Genomic DNA, 26,489 nt, shown 5'->3' on the forward strand with positions numbered 1-26,489 from the left:
ATTTTTTAAAATAGGAAAAAATATCAGTGAAAGTGGCAATGAAACGGTTATAACAATTAGTTCTTAAAAAGTATGGGGGGGGGGAAGCATGGGTACAAGAGAGAAACTCCAGGGTGATAGCAAAGAGACTACTGCCTGGTCTCCTTTGGCCAGATGTCTGCATTCCTGAGAGGTTACTCTGTTATTTCACTATAGAGAACTCAAGAAAAGTTAATTTGATTTTAAAAATGTGATACAAAGCCGAAGGTTGGGTGATTTTCTCATTTTAACCGCAGACAAACAGCAGTGGCTTCAAGGACTATACAATTTGCACAAGAACAGTGGATTGTACTGATGACAAAAATAGCAACAATGCAGGAACTAGAAGCCACAGAATAGATCAGCGGAAATTCCTCTTCCCTCCCATCTCAAATTCAGAGTTATTTCAGTATTGATTACATATCACAGAAGAGGAGATTCAGGAAAGATTTCTTTCCAGATGGGGTACCTATCAAGTGGAGGGTATCATTGTTTGGGTTCCAGCGTGGGATGGTGGGGACAACCAGGGGTGTGTGGTTGGAGGGAGGTTTATTTCTGTACTGAAGTAGGTTCTCTCGGGGCATTTGGGTGGCCTGTTCCATGATGCTCTACACTTCTCTGGTAGAGCGTCCTTGTTTGGTGAAGGCAGTTTTAAATGTGTTAAGGTGTATATTCCAGACTTTCTCCTGGAAGACTATTCTGTAGTTTCTGAATGCCAGGTGGTAAATAACAGATGCCTTGGTTTGTTTGGAGGGGTTACTGGATCTGTAAAGGTAGGTGTGGTAATCCATGAGTTTCCTGTATATGGCTGTCTGTAGGGTTCCACTGCTGAAGCGGTTTTTGGCATCCACGAAGCTGATGCTAGTGTGGGTGTGTTCTAGAAAGTTTAATGGATGGCTGGTGGCTGAACTTGTGGTGGAAATTTATGAGAGAGCTCAAGTCCAGAGGATGAAAATTTCTGATGCATCTCAGGTACATTTGTCCAGAAATTCTTCAAGGTGGGCCATGAAGAGGTTGATATACTGAGAAGTTATCCTAGTAACCATGACTCTTCCCATGGTTTGAATAAAATGTTTGTTGTTGAATATAAAATTGTTATGGGTGAGGATGAAATGGATGAATTTGGCGATGTGTTTTGGGTGGATATCTGAGGGTTGTCTATTATCTTGTAAATAAATTTTGAGGGAGGTTGTTAATTTGTGGAGTTTCTGGAGAAAGTCAGTTTTGTCTTGGAGGAAGCTAGCCATTTGGGTGGTGAGTGGTTTGAGGGTAGTTTCTATGAGTCATGATATTCTTTCAGTAGGAGTACTGTAGCCAGATATGATGGGTCTTCCTGGGTTCCTTTGTTTGTGCATCTTGGGAAGATCCCTGAGGTGTGTTCTGTATCAGATACTGAATGTATACTACTTTGATTTTAATATAGACCCTTAACTGAGTAAGGAATGTAATGGCCTCCAGAAATTAAGGTGTTTGATTTGATAATGGTAAATTTAAAATCTTGATTTCTGAATCTTTATAATCTAAGTTGCTTCCAGACAATCCAATAATAAATATGGAAACTGGGAAAATTTTTTAACAACTGCATTGGAACACCTTTACTTATGCTGTTGAGCCCTTATACACATGAGTAGCCCCATGGTGAGCAAGATCTCATCAACACAAGTCAGTAGGGTTGCACAATTAGCTGCAAGAATTTACAACTTAATTTTTTTTTATTAGCTGTTATTCAACCACACTCATTCAACCAGTGCCAGTCAACCTCTGAAAAATAGTAACAATTATTCCTGCCTCCTCTCTGTGTAGCCTAAGTTCTTCAGTGATCAGTCAAAAAGGTTTGAAATGACCAGCTTTCTTCTTCTTTTAAAAATAGGGGAGACTGAGGAAGAGCAACATTTTCAGATAATCAAACTGCAGCCAGCAGTGGCGGGACACATTCCATCTTTCATATGATTACGTAAATGGATTCAGCTTCCTGCCAATACAGACTGAGCCATAATATAATAATTAAAAGGGTGCAATAAACTAAGCTCTTCACAGAACAGCAGCTAAGATCACATTTTAGATATAAACACAAACACAGCTAGAACTCTCAGAGATGGCCAATCTGAAGGTACTGAATATTCTGCGATCAGATCCTCATCTAGAGTAAACCAGCACAGTTTCACTGAATCCAATGACACTATGCCAATTTACACCAGCTCAGAATCTGGTCCCCTAAAAACTGCAGCGGAGCTAGAATGAGAGATAATGTTCTTATGCTGGATACTCTGAGAGACAAGAGGAAACCAGCTACAAAGTGTTTAAGACATTTATCAGCAAATTCACAGATGCGCTGTGCCTATATCCATAGACTAAGAATCAGTTGTTTCACTGGTTAGATATAAAGTGCCAAAGGCAAGTGCAAGAAAAGGAACACAGCAAAACATGGGGGGAAAAGGGAAAGTTCTGTACAGTCTGCACAAAAGCTGTCTTACTTTAGACCATGAGAGATCAAGGAGATCTGCTGTATGACCTTTGTATTTGCAAAATGGCCGCTGCCGAAATGGTGCATTTTTATCATCGGGGTCTTCATCAGCTCCACTGCAAACCTACCAGATATAAATATATCAAAATCAATCAATGCAACAGAAAAAACCCACAGTAACAGAACATACTGTTACTGTTTCTGATATGCAGATGTGCCGCAGATATCTGAGCACAGATATAAAACCTAAGTACCAAGTATTCGAGAAATAAGTGATTCATGTCAGTTATTTGAACATTCAAAATAAATTACATGGTGCTATAAGCAATGTACTGAGTTTACAACTACACTATGCTAAACGCACAAAGTTCTGCCATACATCTCGAATTTTCGGTTATTCTAAAGTGTCAAACACTGCAGCGCTTTTCATTACAACAGGGGGAGAAGGCAGATAAGCAATTCCATTAATCAAACACTATTTTAGGATGCATAACCTGGGGTTTTAGACATTTTGTTTTATTAACATTTCATTGACTGTACTTTTTCACTGCCCAATTAAGGAAAAAAATTCTAAATAAAAAACATGAAGGTTCCTAGTGATTACTGGGAAGGGGTATTTAGAGACTGCAGTGATACATGAGCTTTTCAGCAATAAACAAACGCAAAATGAAAGGAAAATAGTTGGCTTCTGCATAGGACCTTTGATTAAAACCTAGGTCTCAGAACAAGCACCCACAGGTGCACTGATGTGGTCTATGATGCTGGTATGGATTTACCAAAAGACGACATTCCTTTTTTTTAAACTAGAATACATTTTTCACAAAAGATTTTAAAACACTCAGTGCAGTTACAGACAAACTGCGAAACTGAGCATGAACTAATGCTCCTGCATTATACTTAGTAACTAGTAAAAACTCAAATGTCAGTCACAGGACTTTAATGCTTATTATTGTACTTAACTGATTTGAATAGATTAAAATAACATTGTCTAAATACATACTACATATTTAAGAAAGGTCAGTTCTGATTTATTGGCTAAGCAGTATTCAGTTTATGTAACTGTATAAATAAATGAAACAATGTGTATGCACACATACCTATTATAAACATACACCATTCTTAAAACTTCCTTTGTTTTTTGTTCCCTCCTCTCTCTCACTTACACAAACACACACACGCCCCCCCACTCCCGAGAATGAAGGGTTCAAGTCGGTCACAGATTCCATGACTTTGTGACTTCTGCAGTATACAGTGAGGTTGACCCCAGGGCCACCCAAGGAGCTGGGCTGGCCCCCGGAGCCAGCCGCACTGGCTGCTGCTGGAGTGGCCCCAGGGCCAGCTGCTCGCCCCCCCACTCCTGTAGAGCAGCAGCGGTGGCAGCACCACAGAGCCAGCTGATCAGGCTGCCCCCCACCCTGCAGAGCAGCGGTGGGCCCTGGGACGCTCCCCAAAGCACCTAAGATTTAGTCAGAGGTATTTATAGTACAATTCATGGACAGGTCACGGGCCGAGAGTTTTTGTTTATTGCCCATGACCTGTCCATGACTATTACTAAAAATGCCAATGACTAAATCTTAGTCTTAAGTGAGAATTAAGGATACAGCGTCAGACTACTTTTTAAATAAAGTTGTGAAAGAAATTTCCAGGTGAGAAATCCAATGTTATCTGTATTTAATTACTTCCAGCATTCAGCTCAAAGATCCACTGAGGGATTAGCTTTAATTAATAACACATCAAAATGAAGATGTGCAGACTGTAACAAGTTATCTAGTTTTGCTCTTTTATTTTTTGCCTGTATCACATGCACACATTGACTAAACATCTTCAATCAGATCTTAATTTTTGACTGAGTGAATAAATGCCTGAGTCATATCACATAGGATCCAAGCCTGCATTCTTATTGAGGGGAAATTCACTCAGAAGACAATGTAGAATTAGATTGAAGAATTGAGACTTCAGAGTTTGAACTCCTCTGGAGCTGGGGCACGCTTTTTGGATTAAAGCAGTGCAAAGCTATAGCATTAAAAAACACTTTGCTTACAAAACTCACACACTATCTGGTACACATACCCCTGCATCAGTATCAGACTTTGAAGAATTCAGGCTCTCTTGAGATGGGGAGGGAGACACACGACCTAGAACACAGATTAAAACCCAGAAAGTTAGAAACTATTTAAGTAGAACTTTTTTTTTTAAATATAAGAAAAACTCTAGATAGTTCTAGAATTTCTAATGCCCTTAAAATACCAGTGAGAAATGGAGAGGTACCTTCTGTATTGTATTTCAGTCGCATGTTATTGAAATAGTCAAAAGCATTCTTTAAAACCCATATTCTCACTACATTATCCTGTCCAGCTGATGCAAGTAATCGGCCGCAGTGAGAAAATTTCATTGTCCAAACAGCACCCTGTCAAAATAAGAGTTCACAATAAAATAATGTAAGTACCTTTTTCCATACCAGAACTAGCATATCAATAGGCATATATACAGACCATCATGTTAAAAGAACATTTTATTAAGATTGTGAAGTTAAGCACCAAAAAGTTAGGAAACACCAGAATTAAGGTTGCCTGTGCAATCTTAATTTGTTTCCCCCTGAGCTCATACCCTATGATACAGTCTGTAATTACATCATCACATACTACTTTTTACACAGGACCCCTGCTTCATTCAGTGCACAGGATGGACAGTGTTCACTTGAAGTGCAGCTATTCAATTTTTATTTCTCCTCATTATTCAGTGTGGCCCCATGCCTTATTTACTGCTTGCTATTCAAACTCCGCGAGGATCACAGAATTAACAACTTCTCATCAGCTTGTCTATGGCATCACCACTCTATCAGAGTGCTTCACAAACATTAGTGAAATTATGTTATACCCTTGGGAAATGAGTGGTTATTATTATACACATTTTACAGAGGCACAGAGAGATTAAGGTCAAAAGTATCCACTAATTCTGGGTGCCCAATCTGAGATAACTACCACTTGATTTTTCAGAATATATAGTGTTATACAGCACTTGATATGTTCAAAGCACAGCTCCTATTGACTTCAGTGGCAGCTGAGTGCTCAGCACTTCTAGGAATCAGACCCCCAGGCCTCAAGTCAGCCAGAAAATGAAAATTACACAATTAGTGACCCTCCATGAAGAGTCTAGTTTAAGTGACTTGACTTGCACCACACAGGAACTCTGTGGCAGAGGCAGGGATAGAATCCAGTTCTCCAGGGCACCATTCAACTGCCTTATGAGACCCTCCTTTCTCTTTCTACAGTCCCCTGCCATGTGCACTACACCTCTGTAACAAATGAAGCAAAGGTCTTAGAGACAACAGCCTCCTTCACTACACAATCCTGATTAGTCTCCAGAGCAGTTCCAACCTGTGCACTACATGAGCAGGGATCCTGCGGGAAAAACAGTATGTAATCACATAATTAGCGACCGTACCATAATGCATGCGCACAGGGGGGCTGAATTAAGGTTGGGGAGACTACCTTAATTCTGACATTTTCTAACTTTTGACTTTCCAATCTTAATGTTCTTGTAACATAGTTTGCATGTAATTTTCCTAGGTTTTTAAAAAAGTAAACATAGAAAACAATTCCATCATGTGGCACCTTATTGACAACCACATGGCTTGTCAGCCGGTCTGGAACCTTTAGATTCACTGCACAGACTTCTGCCACTTGAGCTAATGGAGTAACTGAGGACAAAGTAGGTTCTCATCCTTTGGGTGAATGAGCGCTGAAGGGGACTCAGACACACACCTTGTCAGTAGGTTTCACAGCCATTTGCTAACAACAGATGCCTGGTGAGATTTGGGAATCATGGGTTCCATGCCAAACTCTGGAGAGGGGGCTGTTGTAGTGGGCACTCTTCTTCTGCCCATTCCCCACTCAAGATCGATCTCCTCTGTATCACCTCCTCCCCACCCCAGGCTCCTCATCCCAATCCCATTCTCCTCATCTAGCGAGTCCCAGTCTCCACTATTGAGGCTTCTTGTCCCCGTCCCAAGCGCCTTACCCAGTAAATCCACTCTCACCCCTCCAGACTCCCTGTTCCCCATCTCAGCCATACCCAGTTCTGCTCACATTCCCCCAGTGCCTTCTCTCCAGTCTCTTTACACAGCCAGTTACAGGCTCCCCTCATCCACTGACTTCTAGGGTCCTGCTTCCCCCTGCTGCCAGTCCCAGCCTCCCCCACCTTCCTGCCTGCCAGCCTCCAGTCTCAGTCTTTAAGGCCTCCTGCTCATCTCAGGCTACAGAACCTCACCTATCTACTCCTATAGTGGGACCATAACCTCTGGCTCAGTTACTGAAGTCCTCAAATCTTGATTTAAATACTTCAAGTTATAGAGAATCCACCATTTACTCTAGTTCAAACTAGCAAGTGATCTATTCCCCATGCTTCAGAGGAAGGCGAAAAATGCCCAAGGTCTCTGCCAATCTGATTTAAAGGAAAATTTCTTCCTGACCCCAAATATGGTGATCGGTTTGACCCTGAGCATGTAGGGGAGACACCCAAAAAAGAATTCTCTATAGTAACTCAGAGCCCTCCCCATCTAGTGTTCCATTTCCAGTTGTTGGAGATATTTGCTAATAGCAGCCATATGACACTGTAGGCAACCTCATCATACCATCCCCTCCACAAAATTATCAAGCTCAGTCTTAAAACAAGTTAGGTTATTTGTCCCCACTACTCCCCTTGGAAGGCTGTTCCAGAACTTCATTCCTCTGATGGTCAGAAACATTTGTTTAATTTCAAACCTAAACTTATTGATGGCCAGTTTATATTCATTTGTCCTTGTGCCAACACTGGCCCATAATTTACACAACTCCTCTCCCTGCCTGGTGTTTATCCCTCCGATGTATTTACAGAAAGCAATCCTATCTCCCCAGAGTCTTCATTTTGTTAGGCTAAACAAACCAAGCTCCTCTAGTCTCCTCTCGTAAGGTAGGTTCTCCATTCCTCAGATCATCCTACTAGCCCTTCTCTGCACCTGTTCCCAATCTATTCTTTTCTGCCACAGTCAAGATTTTCTCTTCTCTGCATTTGAATCAGACAGCTTCTTCCTCCACACTACCTGGATGTCTGTTTACAGTGAGAGGTCATTGAAAGCATAGCAAGACAAGTTCCCTGCTCAGTTCTAGTGCAGACCACAGTTGGACCTGGGCAACAGCCCACAGCTGCATTTACAGGGAAATTTCTGTTCAACCTTTGGCTGGAGTATGCCGATGACATATTTGGGGAACTTAGCTGAGAAGCGCTAGCAAATCTCTACTGAACATGTGCAAACTGCGAGTTTTCAAAAGCTTGTAACTTGGCCAAATTGGGTGGATTTTCACAGGATGGCAAAAGGCACATCCCTGACAGAAAGGCCACCTCCCTATCCCCGCTGAATTTAAAGTCCCTGTTCCTAAACATAAGGTGCAAGAGCGTCTCAAAATTAAAAAAAAAATCAAAATTTTAACATGGGTAAAACATGTTTCCCTAGCAACTTTCTAGGAAACTGCCTAACCATTTTGCCTGAATTTTTTTTTTTTTTTTTTTTTTAAGAAAATAAGTCAGCCTGATACAGACACCAGGCATTTCAGCCCAGTTAAAGTTTGGCCAAGTTATAAGCTACTGAAAACAAGGACTTTAAAAGGGAAGAGTTGGGCAATCATTATGCTATAATACACACACTTGAAGAACCGCGCTAATACCAGTGCATTGCAATGCTAGGTTGAAGACTTAATTCAGTGGCACTCGAATAGAACATTGACCTGAGGCATGAAGGCTCTCCAGGAAAGCTGGAAAGGGAGGGAGATTCTTGCCTTCCAGTTCCCACAAGAACATTCAGATCAAGAGTATGAGAAAGCAGCACAATACTCTTCTAACTGGAGCAATGGCACTGCATTAACTGCTGCATATACAGGGCTACATCCTGTAAATAGCTCCTTGGGAGGTTAGGAATGAGTCCAGACAAATTCATTTGCAGAATCTCACCCATAGATAAAACAGAAGAAATAAGTCTTAATGGCTCTGTCTCCCTACTCTGTTATTTCATAATCTGAAGATACACTTGGATTTCACACTGACCACACTCAGCAAGCAGAAGTATTCTCTTCATTTACATCAAAGTGAAACATGACACCAAGAAGATAAACTTACCATGTGTTCACCACTGAGATCCTGAACTACTTTTATTTGTTCAAAGTCAAAAGGTCCCTTGAAGCCATGTGCTGCTTTGAATTTAACTGGTCTTGTATATGGCATTCCTTCATCATCACTTGAAGAGGGATCATCCTGGTCAGTATGGAACACTAAGCAGAACAAAACACAACACAACTATGTACATTAGATACCAATGATCCCAGCAGTGTGCATTTCTCAATCATTTTTCTTGGAACAGAAGATTACTTTACTTTTGAATTAATTGTGATTCTTTTAGCACTGAGTTCTGAAGATCTTACAAACTGGACAAGGTTATTACTGTATTAGTATGTATAAATCTAATCTGAAAGGAAGAACACTAATCTGCTTACACTGCTGAAGAACCCCTTGATCAGAGTACAGTAACTCCTCGCTTAACATTGTAGTTATGTTCCTGAAATATGCTACTTTAAGCAAAATGATGTTAAGCGAATCCAAGTTCCCCATAACAATCAATGTAAATGGGGGGGGGGTTAGGTTCCAGGGAAAATTTTTTCACCAGACAAAATACTACATTTTATTTATATACACACAAAAATTGTTTGTTTAAAACTGTGTAATACTGTACACAGCAATGATTGTGAAGCTTGGTTGAGATGGTGGAGTCAGAGGGTGGGATATTTCCCAGGGAATGCCTTACTGCTAAATGATGAACTAGCACTTGGCTGAGCCCTCAGGTATTAACATATTGTTGTTAATGTAGCCTCACACTCTACAAGGCAGCACAAATGGAGGGAGAAGAGACCGCATGGCAGTGGCAGCAAACATTCCCTGTGGAAACTGAATGTGATGATGAACCCACGCTATCCCTCTGGAGCGCACCACTCCCTCAACTTTCCAAAGTGCTGCGTGGCTGTGAGTGAGAGTGTGAGAGCGCGCGACACACACACACACACACACTGCCCCTTTACGTACGCTGACCCCACTCTAAAGTACATTGCCTTTTTAAGTAGATCAGCAAGTTGAGACAGCAGCTGCTGCCAGCAAGCTCCCTCAGTCCTGAGTCCTGTTGTGTCCCACCCGGCTCTGTAAAGATGCAGTACAAGAGCAGGGGGAGGGAGACACCCTGACATTAGCACCCCTCTTCCCCTGCCACCCTCTGCACAGCAAGCAGGAGGCTCCCAGGGGCAGCTCCAAGGCAGAGGGCAGGAGCAGCACATGGCAGTGGGGGGAGGGACACCTGAACTGCCAGCACTTGATAGCCTGCTGGGGGGCTGCCGCACAGGGAACTTCGGGGAGCTGATAGGAGGGCTGCTGACCCACCCTGGTTCCAAGCCCCCTCCAGCCAGCTCCAATGGGCTGCTCTTCCTGCAAGCAGTGGACAAAGCAGGTGGCTGCCAAACAACGTTATAAGGGAACATTGCACAACTTTAAATGAACATGTTCTCTAATTGATCAGCAATGCAACAACAACGCAACGTTAAGTGAGGAGTTACTGTAAGCTCATTAATTAGTTCATTTAATTGAAGGAAATGATCATGCCACAGCCTCTGTTAACCTGAGTAGAGATTCCCCCAGATACTTCAGTCAAAACACTGGCTTAGATTAAAATATTAAAACAAGTTTATTAACTAGAGAAAGACAGATTTTAAGTGATAATGGCATAAAAGTCAGAATTGGTTACAAAAGGAAATAAAATGATAAAATTGCAATCTAATTCCTAAACTTTACCAGGCTACCATAAGCTGCAATATATTTAGCAGGCCGGGACCACCCCTCCCACACTTCAATGATGTTTCTCTTTGGTCTTCCGAACTATCTTGTTTCCATGCGTCTGAGGTGGGGAAGGAGAGGTAAATGAGGAAGCCATTGTCTCTTATTTTAAACACCCTCCTCCTCCTCTTAAGGAACACCCCCACACCCTGCTGGGGTGCAGACAGTCTGTGGTGTACGTGAGAGTCTTTCATCTTTCAGGTGAATGGCCACTTTCGTTATACAGAAGGTGAGAGCAAGTACTTTTGAGGCATATTCAGAGACAACATGCAAGGTCTTTGTTGATAGTCCTTTTGTTATCTTTAAGGACCTAGTCTGTGGGCGTTCCCCAGACCCACTGCATGTTTCAGTACACTATAGCAAAGTCTCATAACTGCATATACCATACACATGAATAGGCTAAGGATGCTCAGTAGCTCATGAGTTTTCAAATGATACCTCATAAGGCATGCTTTGTAGAACGCATACCAACTATGTAAGCTACAGGGTGTCACACTCTGCCACCACCACAAAGAGGATTTTCGTGAAGACCCTGGGTGCTGTTGCCAGCCCAAATGGGAGTACTCTGAACTGGTAGTGCTCTTGTCTTATCACGAATCTGTGAAACCTTCTGTGGGACTGGTGAATATCCACATGAAAGCATGCATCTTTCATGTCAAGGAACCATGTGTTCTCCAGGAAGGAAATTATTTCTGCTAGGATTACCATGAAAAATTTTGATTTGCAAATAAGATATCTAGTTGATGTAGATCAAGAATTGGTCTTCCTCCTTTGTTTTCCTTGGGAACTATGAAATATAGAGAGTAGAAACCCTCCCCTTGATGTTGTCTTGGCACTTGTTCTATGGTCCTTTGCTGAAGTTTCACCTCCTGAAGAAGAATTTTCTCATGAGTATCATCCCTGAGAAGAGGCTGGGAAGGTGGTTTGTGGGGGGAGGTGAAATAAATTTGATTATGCTGCTGGAGTGGATATCTAGTACCTACTTGTCTCTTGCTACTGGCCTCCAGTTGTGAACAAACTGGATAAGGCGGCCACCAAAAGATTGGAGGCAGTATGTCATGGCATCAAATATTGCTATACAGTCCTTGAGTGATCCATCAAAGAAATCTTTACATGGTAGGTGGGCATGGGCAGTGATCACAGAAGTGGAAGAAGCCACGTACCTGGGTCCCTGAACCCTGTCGCTTGAGTGGTAGTTCATAAGGGAGCCGGTGATAAATGCTCGTGGGGGAGGAGGTCTTGGCCTGTAGGTTTGCTTGAGGTATTTCCTCTTTGGGACCAGGGTATAGGAAAACCCTCAGCTTCCTGCTTATTTAGAGTTCTTAAGAGAGTGTAGTGATTTGTTGATCTTCTCATTGTAGAGATTAGACTCAAAGGGCAAGTCCTTGATGGTATTCTGGATCTCCATGGGGAATCCTGACAAGTGAAGCCACGATTCATGCCTCATGACTAAGGCTGTGGAGATGGTAATAGACACAGTATCAGCTGCATCCACAGTTCATGGAATGATGTTTCAGCCAACAACCTGCCTTCATCAATAAGGGCTTGGAGCTAAACTCTGTCTTCCTGAGGATATTTGTCTCTGAATTCCAGAAATTCAGAATAATTTAGAAAATTGTACTTTGCTAACAGTGCTTGATAGTTGTGTAATCGGGTGTGCTCATCTGGAGCTTCGGATCCATCTGTTGAAAAGGTAGGCTCCGGTTCTACCAACTGTGCCAGTGGGAGAATACTGTGACTTGTGGATCAGTAGGGGAGGATCTTCTCCTTGAGATGGTTTCTTGTGGTGTTGAAATGTCTCTAAGGAGGAACAAGCTGACAGAAGAGGAGACTGTGGATAGGGCAGAGGGAAAAGATCTACGGGCGAGGAAAAAATTTTAGTCCTACCTGGAGTTCCTGAGATGGGAACGGACAGATCCAGAGCCTCTGGATGACCTGGTAATCTGAGGATCCCACTTGGGGACTTGCCAGAACTGTCGAATGGGGTTCAGCGGGAAGCTCCCAGACAGGAGCAGTGGGTGCTGATCTTTTGGCTTGTGGGCCAGAGCCGGTATTGTCAGATCCTTCTTCAGTTGCACCTTTCCTTTTTGGATAGGTTTAGGAGGATCTAATTCCTTATGATCTGCACACAAAGACTCACCCAGCTTGTACTGGGATGGGGAGGGATGCTTTCTCTTAAAGGCAGATGCGGATGGGGAATCTGTCCTTATGCCTGTGGTTATAATCCTAACTCTTATGAGAGGGTTTCTTAGGCTTAACTGATTTGGCCACTACTCCAGGTTGATGCTGCTCACAGTTTGAGACCGCTTATAGATATTGAAAGCAGAGGAAGATCACAGTCGACACAGAATTCTCATTCAGGTCGTGAGGTGGTAAGAAGGAACTGGAGTGGCATTGGTCCACGCCACCCTTTATGCCCACAGTTTGGAGCATGGGGAAACCAACTATGCATGCACAGATCAAAGAGCACTCCCTGCTACAAATCTCTAGTCTCGGGTGCATGCACATCCAGGTGTGGAATACACATGGGGACTAGCACTAGAAGAACCACCAAGCATAATTCTTTATATTTTTATTAAGTATATACATTGATTAAATGTCTTTAAATCCCCTGTGCTTCCTGTACATCTGTAGGCTAGTTTTTATGCAATGCTTAAAATAATTATTCGGCTCCTGCCACCCTCCCCACAGCTTTTCCTGCTGTTTGTACTGTGTAAGAAACAGTACCACCACAAGGGAAGCAAACAAAACCATCTCTGAAGTATTCATCTGTCAGATCATACAGAGAACTGCAAGGTAGACCTCAGCCTCGAGAACCCGCATTATGTTGAAGCTATGTGGTGGGAGCATAATTCGTTTTAAATTTTCCCCTCAAAGGAAAATCCCAGATTCCCTTATACAGCTGGCTTTTGTCCCAAGGGATATATAAAAAGACTCAGATCTATTAGATAATGATTCTATTTCACTGACCTTCATCTCGAACACTTTTAACTTTATTTACAGCACGTTCACCATATTCTTCAGCAAGATGCTTTGCCCTCTTTACTGATTTGCCCAAGAACTTTTTCAGCTGAGTCCTTAAAAAGCAAGAATATTTTTTCACCACTCATATCATGCACAGAAAACCAGTCACATAGTATTTGCAATTTGTGACCCTAAAACACTTTGGGTTTGAAATAAAGTATTATTTCTTTCCATTTGTATTTTTACATCTTAATATAAAGAACAGCCATACTAGGTCAGACCAATGGCCCATCTAGCCCAGTACCCTGTCTTCCAACAGTGGCTGGTGCCCGATGCTTCAAAGGGAATGAACAGAACAGGACAATTATCTAGTGATCCATCCTCTGTTGTCCAGTCCCAGCGTTGGCAGTCAGAAGCTTAGGGACACCCCGAGCATGGGATTGCATCCCTGACCATCTTGGCTGACAGCCACTGATGGACCTATTCTCCATGAACTTACCTAATTATTATCTTTTGAACCCAGTTATACTTTTGACCTTCACAACATCCCCTGGCAATGAGTAACAGAGGTTGCCTGTGGGTTGTGTGAAGTAGTACTTCCTTCTGTTTGTTTTAAACCTGTTGATTCAGCTTTTTTGCTCGTAAGCATCAGTAATTTAATTAGGGTAAAATATAGGTGCCTATTTTTAATATATAGTAGTAGGCATAACTGATTTCAGACCCATTTTTAAATATGAAATGGGGGAAAAGTTGTGACCAGAGTGCAGATCATTACATAAAATATTTGTACTTCTAAAGAAACTGGTAGTTTACCTAAAACATTGAAACAAGAGGCCTAAAGTCTTACGTTTTTTGTTTTAACCTTCCTCCATCAGAATCAGTTTGCTGTGTCTGCATTTTGTCCTCATCGTCAGATTGTGCCGCATCATTGCTGTGAAATATACGTTACATGAAAAATACCATAACAGCTCTTAACACAAATTAAAGTGCTAGCATCATTCTATTAAGCATTAAACCATATCTTTAGGTTCCTACTTATATCACACATCTTGATAGCTCTTGATTTAGCAGTCCATTAGTAAGTTCAACATCCTCTAATAATGTTCAGCATCACTTTCAGCAAGCAATAGCTGTAGTCAGCAGATACAATGCATTAGGTACCTTGATTAAGACAAACTGCATACACATCTCTCTCCAGAGCGACCAATTCAAGGTACATGTTATCTATTACCTTATGTACATTCAAATATCCTGAAAGGCCACATTCTCTCTCGCCTGTGTTTTGAAAAATGTCTGAAGCAGACTAAATACATGAATTGGCTAACAAATTATTTGTACGTATAACATCATCCTATTGTTTCACAACATGTTACGGATGCTTCTGTTCCATTATGGTACTTTGTTTCCAATTGTAGATGTTAAGCAAATATGTATCTAAAAAAGCCAATACTGAAGGAAGAAATAATGCAAAGCAAAACTTCGCACACAGAAGTTTATGTGGCTGTCTGAAAATTATTTTGTCCAATGCTATATGTATTTATAAACAGTACAAATGTTCAAATTCCTATTGACATTTATGCTAAGGGCTTAGAGATCTCTGCATTAAAATATGACTTGCTGATCAGCATCAAGTATCTGCGATAGCCTACCATAAAGTCAATTGACAACAATCTCCGAACTTATTCAAGAACTCAAAAGAGAAATTATAAATCTGCTTAAATAGGATGGAGACTGTAAAATACTCAACTGTAATGGTGCCCGTAGAATTTCAAAGCATGAATGACCTCTTAATATTTATTCTCCCATAAATTTATTTTAACTACTTTTTAGGCACCTATTATTGTGATATAAAAAATTTCATTCAGTTCAGGTCAAAAGCAACACAACATTATGCATATTTACTGCTGTTTGGTTTGGAGTTAGGGCTGATTTTCAGAGATGCTGAACACCTGCAGATCCAGTCAGAGATTTATTGTCCAATAGTCAGTTATCCTAAAAATATAGTATTTCAATAGATATCCTCTGTTACCTAATTAAATAAGCTAATGTCAGAGAGAACCAGGTAACAGCATTCAAATTATGCACATCACAAACAGATGGATGGGTTGAAACATACTTCCTTGCTTCCGTTAAAAAAGGCTTTAAACAAAATAATGAGTACAGAAACAAAACAGCAATATTAGAGCAATATATCACAAGCTATCAGAGATGAACAGCTAGAAGTCATTTTCATTCATACCTGACATATTCCTTAGTTCTCCTCATGATATGCAACGTCAGGGGGTTAATGCCTGGTGGCAGTTTTTCTTCTGCCAAGCTCAATGGTATTTCTTCACCTGTATCAAGGTTCTTTATCATCACACTCGCTAGAATTTCCTGCAGTAAAGAAAATATGAAGAATCTGACATTAATGAGGGTTCCTTAAGTCCTGAGACTTAAAACAAACGATTTTAGAGGATTCTAAAGAAAAAAGGACACCTTATATACCAGAATATTTTGTATGTGGTTTTTACTGGGAAATTCTACAGTACACTCTATGCCTTACAATACTGCATTATATGAAACATTTTTTCATAAATTGTCTTGATTTAGACATGCAGAATGCTAATGACAGTATTTTAAAGAAGGGACACAACTAACTGGATTATACGGGTAGAGTTACAGATTTTAGATGTGTGAAGGGAAGCATTCTATGTGACCTCTGCAGAACACAGACCTAACTTGTCTTCTGTTTTACAACATGCAAACTCAACTACCTTCAATTTCTGAATTGATATTGGTAACTGATACTGCCCTATTTAATAGCCAACTGTACCTCTCTACAATTAGAAAACTGAGTAAGGGAGCAGATTGGATAAGATGCAAATTCCAAAATTCTGAAATCCTTCTTTTCAAACTTTACTTTAGGTTTATGTCCAAATGGAAAAGAGAGATGACCATCTTATCTGCCTACTGCCAACCTCTATTCACCAGGGAGCCCTGTGGGCTAGAACAATTGAGTCCTAGTCAGGACAAAACAAGGACAGCTTTTGAAAGGCACTTTAACCTACTGATGTCCTAGACATGGTCCATCATCCCATGACAGCAATGATTAAGTTCTAGGTTGGCTTATTCATGCCACCATTCATTTTTTTAGTTTATTAATAAGCCATATGTTTCCTAATGACATTAGGGAGATGTTCATTTGATCTGAAGAAAGATTTTCCTCCTTTTTTAGATGCATGACAAGTTAAACTTGCTGGAACACCCAGGCATGATGCTACTTTGTTTGAGAATGGAGTGGGGGAAAGCAATCCAAGAAAGAATAATTTTAAAGACAGGTCCAGCCATTGCTATTACCCAGGATAGTCAGGGATGCAACCCCATGATCTGGGTGTCCCTAAACCTTGGACTACCAGAAGCTGGGACTGGACAACAAATGAATCTCTCAATATATTGCCCTATTTTCTTCATTCCCTTAGAAGCATCTCGCATCAGCCACTGTCGGAAGTGTCAACTGCTGGAAATGACCCACCTTGATTATCCTTACAAAAGGTTTTTTTTTCTCTCCTGCTGGTAACAGCTCACCTTACCTTACAGTGTGTATGGTAACATCCATTATTTCATGTTATCTGTGTATATAAAATCTCCCCACTGTATTTTCCACTGCATGCATCCGATAGAGAAATGTAGCTCACGAAAGCTTATGTTCAAATAAATTTATCAGTCTCTAAGGTGCCACAAGTACTCCTTTTCTTTTTACAAATACAGACTAACACGGCTCCTACTCTGAAACCTGTCGGAAGACAGGATACTGAGCTAGGTGGACCATTGATCTCACCCAATATGGCCATTCTTACGCTCTTATGAACGGAATCTAAAATTTTGCTGCAATAACTAGTGTAAATTTAAGGTATGGAATGAAGAAAGATGCATAAGGGACAGGGATGAAGAAAACACAAAGCTTACAGTTTTCAGAGTAGCAGCCGTGTTAGTCTGTATTTGCAAAAAGAAAAGGAGTACTTGTGGCACCTTAGAGACTAACAAATTTATTAGAGCATAAGCTTTCGTGAGCTACAGCTCAATCCGATGAAGTGAGCTGTAGCTCACGAAAGCTTATGCTCAAATAAATGTGTTAGTCTCTAAGGTGCCACAAGTACTCCTTTTCTTTTTGCGAAAGCTTACAGTGTTATTCCAACAACAAGACAGCTAGTGCCTATTTATGAGGGGAGGAAATCCTATAACGTCAGAACGGACAAGAATACACACAAGAATACAAGTCATAAGTAAGGCTAAGATTTTGTCATGGTTATTTTTAGCAAAAGCCATGGACAGGTCACGGGCAATAAACAAAAATTAAGGGAAGCCATGACCTGTTTGTGACTTTCGCTGCTGCAGCTCCATGGTTTCCCCTGCCACCATGGTGGCTGGGAACTGCAGGGTTCTTCCCCCTCCCCAAAAGGCTGTCCCCGGTGAGTCACTGGAACCCTGAGGAGGGCCCCCCCATCACTGGAACCCTGCAGGGAAACCCTGAGGAGGCTGTTGTCTGTGGCTGGAAACCTGAAGGGAGACCCTGAGGAGGCTTTTGCCTGTCACTGGAACCCAGTCTGGGCCCCGCTGGCTGCCAGCTCCTGTCCCACAGCTCCAGGGGCTGAAGCAGAAAATGTCACAGAGGTCTTTGGAAGTCATGGATTCCATGACATAAGCATACCCTTAGTCATAAGTGTAACAGAAAATACTCTTATCTTCTAATAAAATATGCAGCCAAACATGCTTGGAATTCCAATATGCTCAACACAGAGGCATTTAAACTCTTTGTGAGCATTCATAGCCCTTAATTCACTTGAACGCGTAACCTGTGAAGAAAAATAGCATTGCTCTGCACCATTCCTACCACGCCTTCCTTTTCCCCACCTCAGGATATCATGGTTCAACAGTGCATGAGCAGGGGTGATGAAATACGGCTATTCTAACCCACCTCTGAAATTGCAAAGAAAAAGCATACACAAGAAAACTGGGTAGAAGTCTAGTAATACCTCATCTGTGAGTTCTCTTCCAGAGTTAGATCTGGGTCTTTGTGGTCCAAGCAATTCATTTGGTATTGTTTGTCCATCAGCTGATTTTCCATTTTCCTGCATTTGTGTGTGTGCATAGATATAGATATATATTAATATATGTATTTATTTCAAACATTCTTTAAGTATTTTAGTTTCACTATAATTCCAGAAGTGCAAATTGGCAATTACATTACAGGATATTTCCAGAAAAATACAGATATTAACCATTTTCCACTTGAAAAATGTACATGTAATGTTTATAAATAAAGTATTCTGAAATTAAACTCTGAATGAAGAGCTACACAGATTGCCTACCAAATATACAATACTGATATTTGCAAGTGCTGAGCACCCGCAGCTACAACTGACTTCTGTTAAAGAGGCGTGGACGCTGAGCACTTGTGAAAGATTGGGCCCCAAGATCTAATAGCTTCCCTTGCCTTTATCCCACCTAAGGGTGATTGTGCTTATATTTAAGTGACTTTCCGTTTATCTCATTTTCTCTTGCTACGTCCTGTGGTGAAAGTTCAGGATCAAACAAATCCCTGGGCAACTTCACTGGCTATAATGGAGTTATAAGAGTTATATGGAGTCTAAGGTGAATTTGGACACAATTTCAGCTGCAACAACTTTGTCAAAAATCTACTGTATAATCAAACAAAAGGTGGATTGGGAGACAGAAAAATATTATTGAGACCAAAAAAACCTTCACTGGCAAGAGATGTACTAAAAAATATTGACAAAGTAAATGTATTTTCTATTAAAAAGAAAAGGAGTACTTGTGGCACCTTAGAGACTAACAAATTTATTTGAGCATAAACTTTCGTGAGCTACAGCTCACTTCATCGGATGCATTTGGTGCTCACGAAAGCTTATGCTCAAATAAATGTGTTAGTCTCTAAGGTGCCACAAGTACTCCTTTTCTTTTTGCAAATACAGACTAACACGGCTGCTACTCTGAAACCTGTATTTTCTATTGTAATGGGCTCTCCCCAGGACTAGTTGGGATGAAGGTAGGTGGGGTTAGAGAGAATCTGGAGAAGGAAGGGAAAGTATTGAAGTGCGCTGCTACCTGTAGTCAGCTCGAGGAAACAGGCACTTGTGGGAGGCTCTATCTGCATTAAAGGATGGTCAAGAATTAAAAAGATGCTGTCACTATTATTTTAATTCTCCTTTTGCCGCATTGTATTTTATACAATATTAGCTACACATATGTATACCTTTGATTCCTCCAAATTTGTTATGATGTGAAAGTGCTTACTTAAATTAACCCATTCGGTACGATTTCTAAATACTTTATTACGGTCATCCAAAGATTTTATTTCATTTGTAGGCAAGGACTATCTTTTCATTTTGTCAGTGTACACACACATGCCGTGTCTAGCACAATGGGGCCTGGATACATGAATGCGACTCCAGATAACCACAATGCATAATAATAGAATAGTTCACTAACCTGTGCAGTAACTATTTTATCTCCACTGGTTGCGCTTGCCAGATCCAAAGAAGGCTGAGAATCTTTGGCCATGCATTCTGTCACTGTATTCAAAGCAAAGAGACCACCAGTTGTTAAATTCTCTCTAGGAACTATAAAGCAACTGCAGATTAGAAAAAGGTGCATCACGATATTATTATATGCCCTCAAAATTTTATTTAAAATTGCTTTACCAAAATAGAGATCATTTAGTCAAAGTAACATTAATACACCACATTTTTCAAACTGAAATAAAACTCAAACACTATTAGTAATCTGTATTGCCAATTAGATTTCTTATGCAAACAAATCCAATACCAGTTAACAGAGTAGCAGCCGTGTTAGTCTGTATTCGCAAAAAGAAAAGGAGTACTTGTGGCACCTTAGAGACTAACAAATTTATTAGAGCATAGGCTTTCGTGAGCTACAGCTCACTTCATCGGATGCATTTGGTGGAAAAAGCATCTCTCCTCTGCTTTTTCCACCAAATGCATCCGATGAAGTGAGCTGTAGCTCACGAAAGCTTATGCTCTAATAAATTTGTTAGTCTCTAAGGTGCCACAAGTACTCCTTTTCTTTTTGCGAATACCAGTTAAGGAGATCATTTAAGCCTGAAAATAAGTTTTGCTACTAACCTCGAGTCCCTCTACCGAGGGGGGGGGGGAGGATAGCTCAGTGGCTTGAGCATTGGCCTGCTAAACCCAGGGTTGTAAATTCAATCCTTGAGGGGGCCATTTAGGGATCTGGGGCAAAAACTGGGAATTTGCCCTGCTTTGAGCAGGGGGTTGGAATAGATGACCTCCTGAGGGCCCTTCAAACCCTGATATTCTATGATTCAGCAAGTGTTTATGTTACTGACGCAGGGAAGAAAGGTAAGCAGCAGGATACGGACCCTGGACTTCAGTAAAGCAGACTTTGACTCCCTCAGGGAACAGATGGCCAGGATCCCCTGGGGGACTAACATGAAAGGGAAGGGAGTCCAGGAGAGCTGGCTGTATTTCAAGGAATCCCTGTTGAGGTTACAGGGACAAACCATCCCGATGAGTCGAAAGAATAGTAAATATGGCAGGCGACCAGCTTGGCTTAATGGTGAAATCCTAGCGGATCTTAAACATAAAAAAGAAGCTTACAAGAAGTGGAAGCTTGGACATATGACCAGGGAAGAGTATAAAAATATTGCTCGGGCATGTAGGAAAGATATCAGGAGGGCCAAATCGCACCTGGAGCTGCAGCTAGCAAGAGATGTCAAGAGTAACAAGAAGGGTTTCTTCAGGTATGTTGGCAACAAGAAGAAAGCCAAGGAAAGTGTGGGCCCCTTACTGAATGAGGGAGGCAAGCTAGTGACAGAGGATGTGGAAAAAGCTAATGTACTCAATGCTTTTTTTGCCTCTGTTTTCACTAACAAGGTCAGCTCCCAGACTGCTGTGCTGGGCAACACAAAATGGGGAAGAGATGGCCAGCCCTCTGTAGAGATAGAGGTGGTTAGGGACTATTTAGAAAAGCTGGACGTGCACAAGTCCATGGGGCCGGACGAATTGCATCCGAGAGTGCTGAGGGAATTGGCGGCTGTGATTGCAGAGCCCTTGGCCATTATCTTTGAAAACTCGTGGCGAACGGGGGAAGTCCCGGATGACTGGAAAAAGGCTAATGTAGTGCCCATCTTTAAAAAAGGGAAGAAGGAGGATCCTGGGAACTACAGGCCGGTCAGCCTCACCTCAGTCCCTGGAAAAATCATGGAGCAGGTCCTCAAAGAATCAATCCTGAAGCACTTAGAGGAGAGGAAAGTGATCAGGAACAGTCAGCATGGATTCACCAAGGGAAGGTCATGCCTGACTAATCTAATCGCCTTTTATGATGAGATTACTGGTTCTGTGGATGAAGGGAAAGCAGTGGATGTATTGTTTCTTGACTTTAGCAAAGCTTTTGACACGGTCTCCCACAGCATTCTTGTCAGCAAGTTAAGGAAGTATGGGCTGGATGAATGCACTATAAGGTGGGTAGAAAGCTGGCTCGATTGTCGGGCTCAACGGGTAGTGATCAATGGCTCCATGTCTAGTTGGCAGCCGGTGTCAAGTGGAGTGCCCCAGGGGTCGGTCCTGGGGCCCGTTTTGTTCAATATCTTCATAAATGATCTGGAGGATGGTGTGGATTGCACTCTCAGCAAATTTGCGGATGATACTAAACTGGGAGGAGTGGTAGATACGCTGGAGGGGAGGGATAGGATACAGAAGGACCTAGACAAATTGGAGGATTGGGCCAAAAGAAATCTAATGAGGTTCAATAAGGATAAATGCAGGGTCCTGCACTTAGGATGGAAGAATCCAATGCACCGCTACAGACTAGGGACCGAATGGCTCGGCAGCAGTTCTGCGGAAAAGGACCTAGGGGTGACAGTGGACGAGAAGCTGGATATGAGTCAGCAGTGTGCCCTTGTTGCCAAGAAGGCCAATGGCATTTTGGGTTGTATAAGTAGGGGCATAGCGAGCAGATCGAGGGACGTGATCGTTCCCCTCTATTCGACATTGGTGAGGCCTCATCTGGAGTACTGTGTCCAGTTTTGGGCCCCACACTACAGGAAGGATGTGGATAAATTGGAAAGAGTACAACGAAGGGCAACGAAAATGATTAGGGGTCTAGAGCACATGACTTATGAGGAGAGGCTGAGGGAGCTGGGATTGTTTAGTCTGCAGAAGAGAAGAATGAGGGGGGATTTGATAGCTGCTTTCAACTACCTGAAAGGGGGTTTCAAAGAGGATGGCTCTAGACTGTTCTCAATGGTAGCAGATGACAGAACGAGGAGTAATGGTCTCAAGTTGCAATGGGGGAGGTTTAGATTGGATATTAGGAAAAACTTTTTCACTAAGAGGGTGGTGAAACACTGGAATGCGTTACCAAGGGAGGTGGTAGAATCTCCTTCCTTAGAGGTTTTTAAGGTCAGGCTTGACAAAGCCCTAGCTGGGATGATTTAACTGGGACTTGGTCCTGCTTTGAGCAGGGGGTTGGACTAGATGACCTTCTGGGGTCCCTTCCAACCCTGATATTCTATGATTCTATGATTCTATGATTCTACTGTTCCCCGCCCCCCCGGGCCTGAGCAGCACTTGTCTATTTATTAGCATGGAGATATAGATTATACATGCTTCAGCTGCAATTTGCACAACTTTGGGAAGCCTGCTGTATACCAAGCTGCTGAATATACTACATTCATTGTTCTGTTCCTTGTACAAGATGATGTTAGGTAACTATTTCTACAGATTTCAGAGTAGCAGCCGTGTTAGTCTGTATTTGCAAAAAGAAAAGGAGTACTTGTGGCACCTTAGAGACTAAAATTTATTAGAGCATAAGCTTTCGTGAGCTACAGCTCACTTCATCGGATGCATCCGATGAAGTGAGCTGTAGCTCACGAAAGCTTATGCTCAAATAAATTTGTTAGTCTCTAAGGTGCCACAAGTACTCCTTTTCTTATTTCTACAGAGGAAGACAGGCAGTGCAGGTACAGATACCATACTCTAGTGAAACAGTAATGTAATAGCTTCTTTAAATTTAGAATCCTTCCAGATCCCTGCACTCATGGCAGGACTAAGTATTATCTAGACCGTGCCTGACAGGTGTTTGTCTAACCTGCTCTTAAAAATCTCCAATGATAGATATTCCAAAATCTCCCTAGGCAATTTATTCCAGTGCTTAACCACCCTGACAGTTAAGAAGTTTTTCCTAATGTCCAACCTAAGCTGCCATTGCTACAATCTAAGCCCGTTGCTTCTTGTCCTATCCTCAGACATTAAAGAGAACAATTTTCTCTCCCTTTTCCTTGTAGCAAGCTTTTATGTACTTGAAAACTTATGCGCCTCTTCCCCCCAGTCTTCAGACTGAACAAACCCAATTTTTTCAATCTTCTCTCATGTTTTCTGGACTTTTAATCATTTTTGCTACTCCTCTTTGGACTTTCTCCAATTTGTCTACATCCTTCCTGAAATGTGGCGCCCAGAACTGGACACAATATTCCAGTGGAGGCTTAATCAGCACGGAGTAGAACGGAAGAATTACTTCTTGTGTCTTGCATACAACACTCCTGCTAATACAGCCCAAAATGATGTTTGCTTTTTTTGCAACAGCGTTACACTTTTGACTCATATTTAGCTTATGATCTACTATGATCCCAAGATCCCTTTCCGCAGTACTCCTTACAAGCCAGTCATTTCCCATTTTGTATGTGTGCAACTGATTGTTCCTTCCCAAGTGGAGCACTGTTTGTTTGTCCTTATGGAATTCATCCTATTTACTTCAGGCCATTTCTTCAGTTTGTCCAGATCATTTTGAATTTTAATCCTGTCCTCCAAAGCACTTGCAACCCCTCCCAGCTTGGTATCGTCCACATAAGTGTTCTCTCTATGCCATTATCTAAATCAGTAGTCTCCAAAGTGGGGTGTGCTCCCCCCAGGGAGCCCTTTTCAAGGCTCTTTTCAAGGCTCTATTTGCCCTTTTCAAGTCCTCTGGAATTTCTCCCATCTTCCATGACTTTTCAAAGATAATCACTAATGACTGGGGAGATATCTGAGCCAGTTCCTTGAGTATACAAGGATGTATTTCATCAGGCCCTGGTGACTTGAAGACATCTAAGTAATTTTTAGTTTGTTCTTTCCTTATTTTAGCCTCTAATCCTACCTCATTTTCACTGGCACTCACTAAGTTAAACATCCAATGCTAACAACCTTTTTGGTGAAGACTGAAACAAAAAAAGTCTTCTAGCACTTCTGCCATTTCCACATTTTCTGTTGTTTCCCCCCTTCATTGAGTAACGGGCTTACCCTGTCCTGGGACTTCCTCTAGCTTCTAATGTATTTGTAGAATATTTTCTTGTTACGCTTTACGTCTCTAGCTAATTTAATCTCGCTGTGTTATTTCCACTTTTTGCAAGACTCTTTTTTGAGTTTCAGATCATTACTTCCTATCTTTCCTACACAGTGGGATAGTTTGATCTTATTCACAAGAAGAAAAGGAGTACTTGTGGCACCTTAGAGACTAACAAATTTATTTGAGCATAAGCTTTCGTGAGCTACAGCTCACTTCATCGGATGCATTACGAAATGCATCACACGAAATGTAGCTCATGAAAGCTTATGCTCAAATAAATTTGTTAGTCTCTAAGGTGCCACAAGTACTCCTTTTCTTTTTGCGAATACAGACTAACACGGCTGCTATTCTGAAACCTTTGATCTTATTGTCCCCTTAATAATGTCTCTTTAAAAAATTTCCAACTCTCTTGAACTGTTTTCCCGCATAGTAATCTCTGAAAATACGTTATAGAATATTTTACAGATTATTTATAATTTTAGAATTAGCAGGAACTGAAATAATCTGTAATGATATAAAATTATACAGTTACAATACAACACCTCTAACTGCTTCTCTTCATCATACAGTGATTAAAATTCACCCAAAAATTTATTTAAGTTGACTTTTGGCATACTGAAACTACACAATTTCTTTATTTGCTGGAGCAAAGGTTAATTTTCCAAAGCGGAATGTTTCATTAGGGATGTGCCCAGCTTAAAAAACAAATCCTCAGACATACATATGGGGAAAATCATTACTGGAAAACTAAAATTTATGATTTATAATTATATGTATATACTCAAATGCGTGTGTAATATGCTGGGTGTTTTACCTTTCACCACAAGAGTTTTACCTTGCTCAAAGTATATTTTATAGCCTATCAAACTTGCAGTTTTCTGTCCTACACTATTCTCAACATAAAAGACAGCCCTCTCCTATGCAGAAATAGTTGACAGAGTGCCAGAAGATCAAGCTTCTTTTGGTTCTGACTAAAAAATTATTTTTGACAGTCATTGCATCAGAAATTTAGTACTGAAGGTTTAATGTGATCTTTGTGAACTGATTATTGTTTCTAATCAGCTGTCCTCACTGTTGCTGGGCAATTCTCTGGGACAGTACATAATTACTTAGTATAAAGTGGCGTGGTGCTAGATTCAGGACTGCATCTCATGTTTACTTCTAACACTCCAAATACATATGCACATCCAACCATCATTAGTAGAAGGTAGTAAGATACCTACAGTACGGGCAACAATCATAACTAAAAGTCATGTGTACAGAGTTTTAAAAAGTCCAGTATGAATACTAAAGAAAGTCATTACTTCTAAAGATCTAGCCATAAACGTAGCCATCTAGCCAAAAGCAGAACTGAATCCCACATCTAATCTTTGGCTTTATAATCACTACTTTTTAAATACATTTAGATTCCTGTTGCTGTGCAGAAGAGACATAAGCAGAGAAAAGATAAAAGAACAGTGAAACTCATCACAAAATGGTGCAAACACAGAAAAGAAAAGAGAAAATATTTCCATTGCTTTCTCTTGCTCTGTTGTTTTCAGGTGTTCTGAATAAAAGCAGGTGAAAAATTCTGACAGAAGTACGGAGTGAGACTTTGAAAAGAAAATATGTGAGTTAACAGCCCGAATACTGTTGACTTTCAAAGGGCCTTGGGCTCCTAACTCACGTAGATATCTGAAAAGGCCATGCGATTGTTCAGCTGATTGCACCTCTAATTCAAGGGTAGCTAGCCAAAAGAAAAGCAAGAGGCTCAGTAACTTCTGAAAAGCAGAAA

At 41.2% G+C, this 26,489-nt stretch overlaps 1 protein-coding gene across 3 annotated transcripts in view; it reads right to left on the reverse strand.

Annotated features, from left to right (window-relative positions):
• Nucleotides 1-26,489, reverse strand: part of WDR44 (WD repeat domain 44) — a 57,703-nt gene that overhangs the window by 9,999 nt on the left and 21,215 nt on the right. For all 3 annotated transcript variants that reach the window (XM_038416048.2, XM_038416047.2, XM_038416046.2), the window contains exons 5-13: nucleotides 19,844-19,926; nucleotides 18,367-18,462; nucleotides 15,591-15,727; nucleotides 14,199-14,282; nucleotides 13,358-13,464; nucleotides 8,633-8,784; nucleotides 4,751-4,889; nucleotides 4,553-4,617; nucleotides 2,493-2,606 (exon numbers count right to left, since the gene is read on the reverse strand). In XM_038416048.2, coding sequence (XP_038271976.1) covers nucleotides 2,493-2,606; nucleotides 4,553-4,617; nucleotides 4,751-4,889; nucleotides 8,633-8,784; nucleotides 13,358-13,464; nucleotides 14,199-14,282; nucleotides 15,591-15,727; nucleotides 18,367-18,462; nucleotides 19,844-19,926 — 977 coding nt within the window. The remainder of the gene's footprint in view (nucleotides 1-2,492; nucleotides 2,607-4,552; nucleotides 4,618-4,750; nucleotides 4,890-8,632; nucleotides 8,785-13,357; nucleotides 13,465-14,198; nucleotides 14,283-15,590; nucleotides 15,728-18,366; nucleotides 18,463-19,843; nucleotides 19,927-26,489) is intronic.

The sequence above is a fragment of the Dermochelys coriacea genome, chromosome 9 (assembly GCF_009764565.3).
Source record: "Dermochelys coriacea isolate rDerCor1 chromosome 9, rDerCor1.pri.v4, whole genome shotgun sequence".
Taxonomy (NCBI): Eukaryota; Metazoa; Chordata; order Testudines; family Dermochelyidae; genus Dermochelys; species Dermochelys coriacea.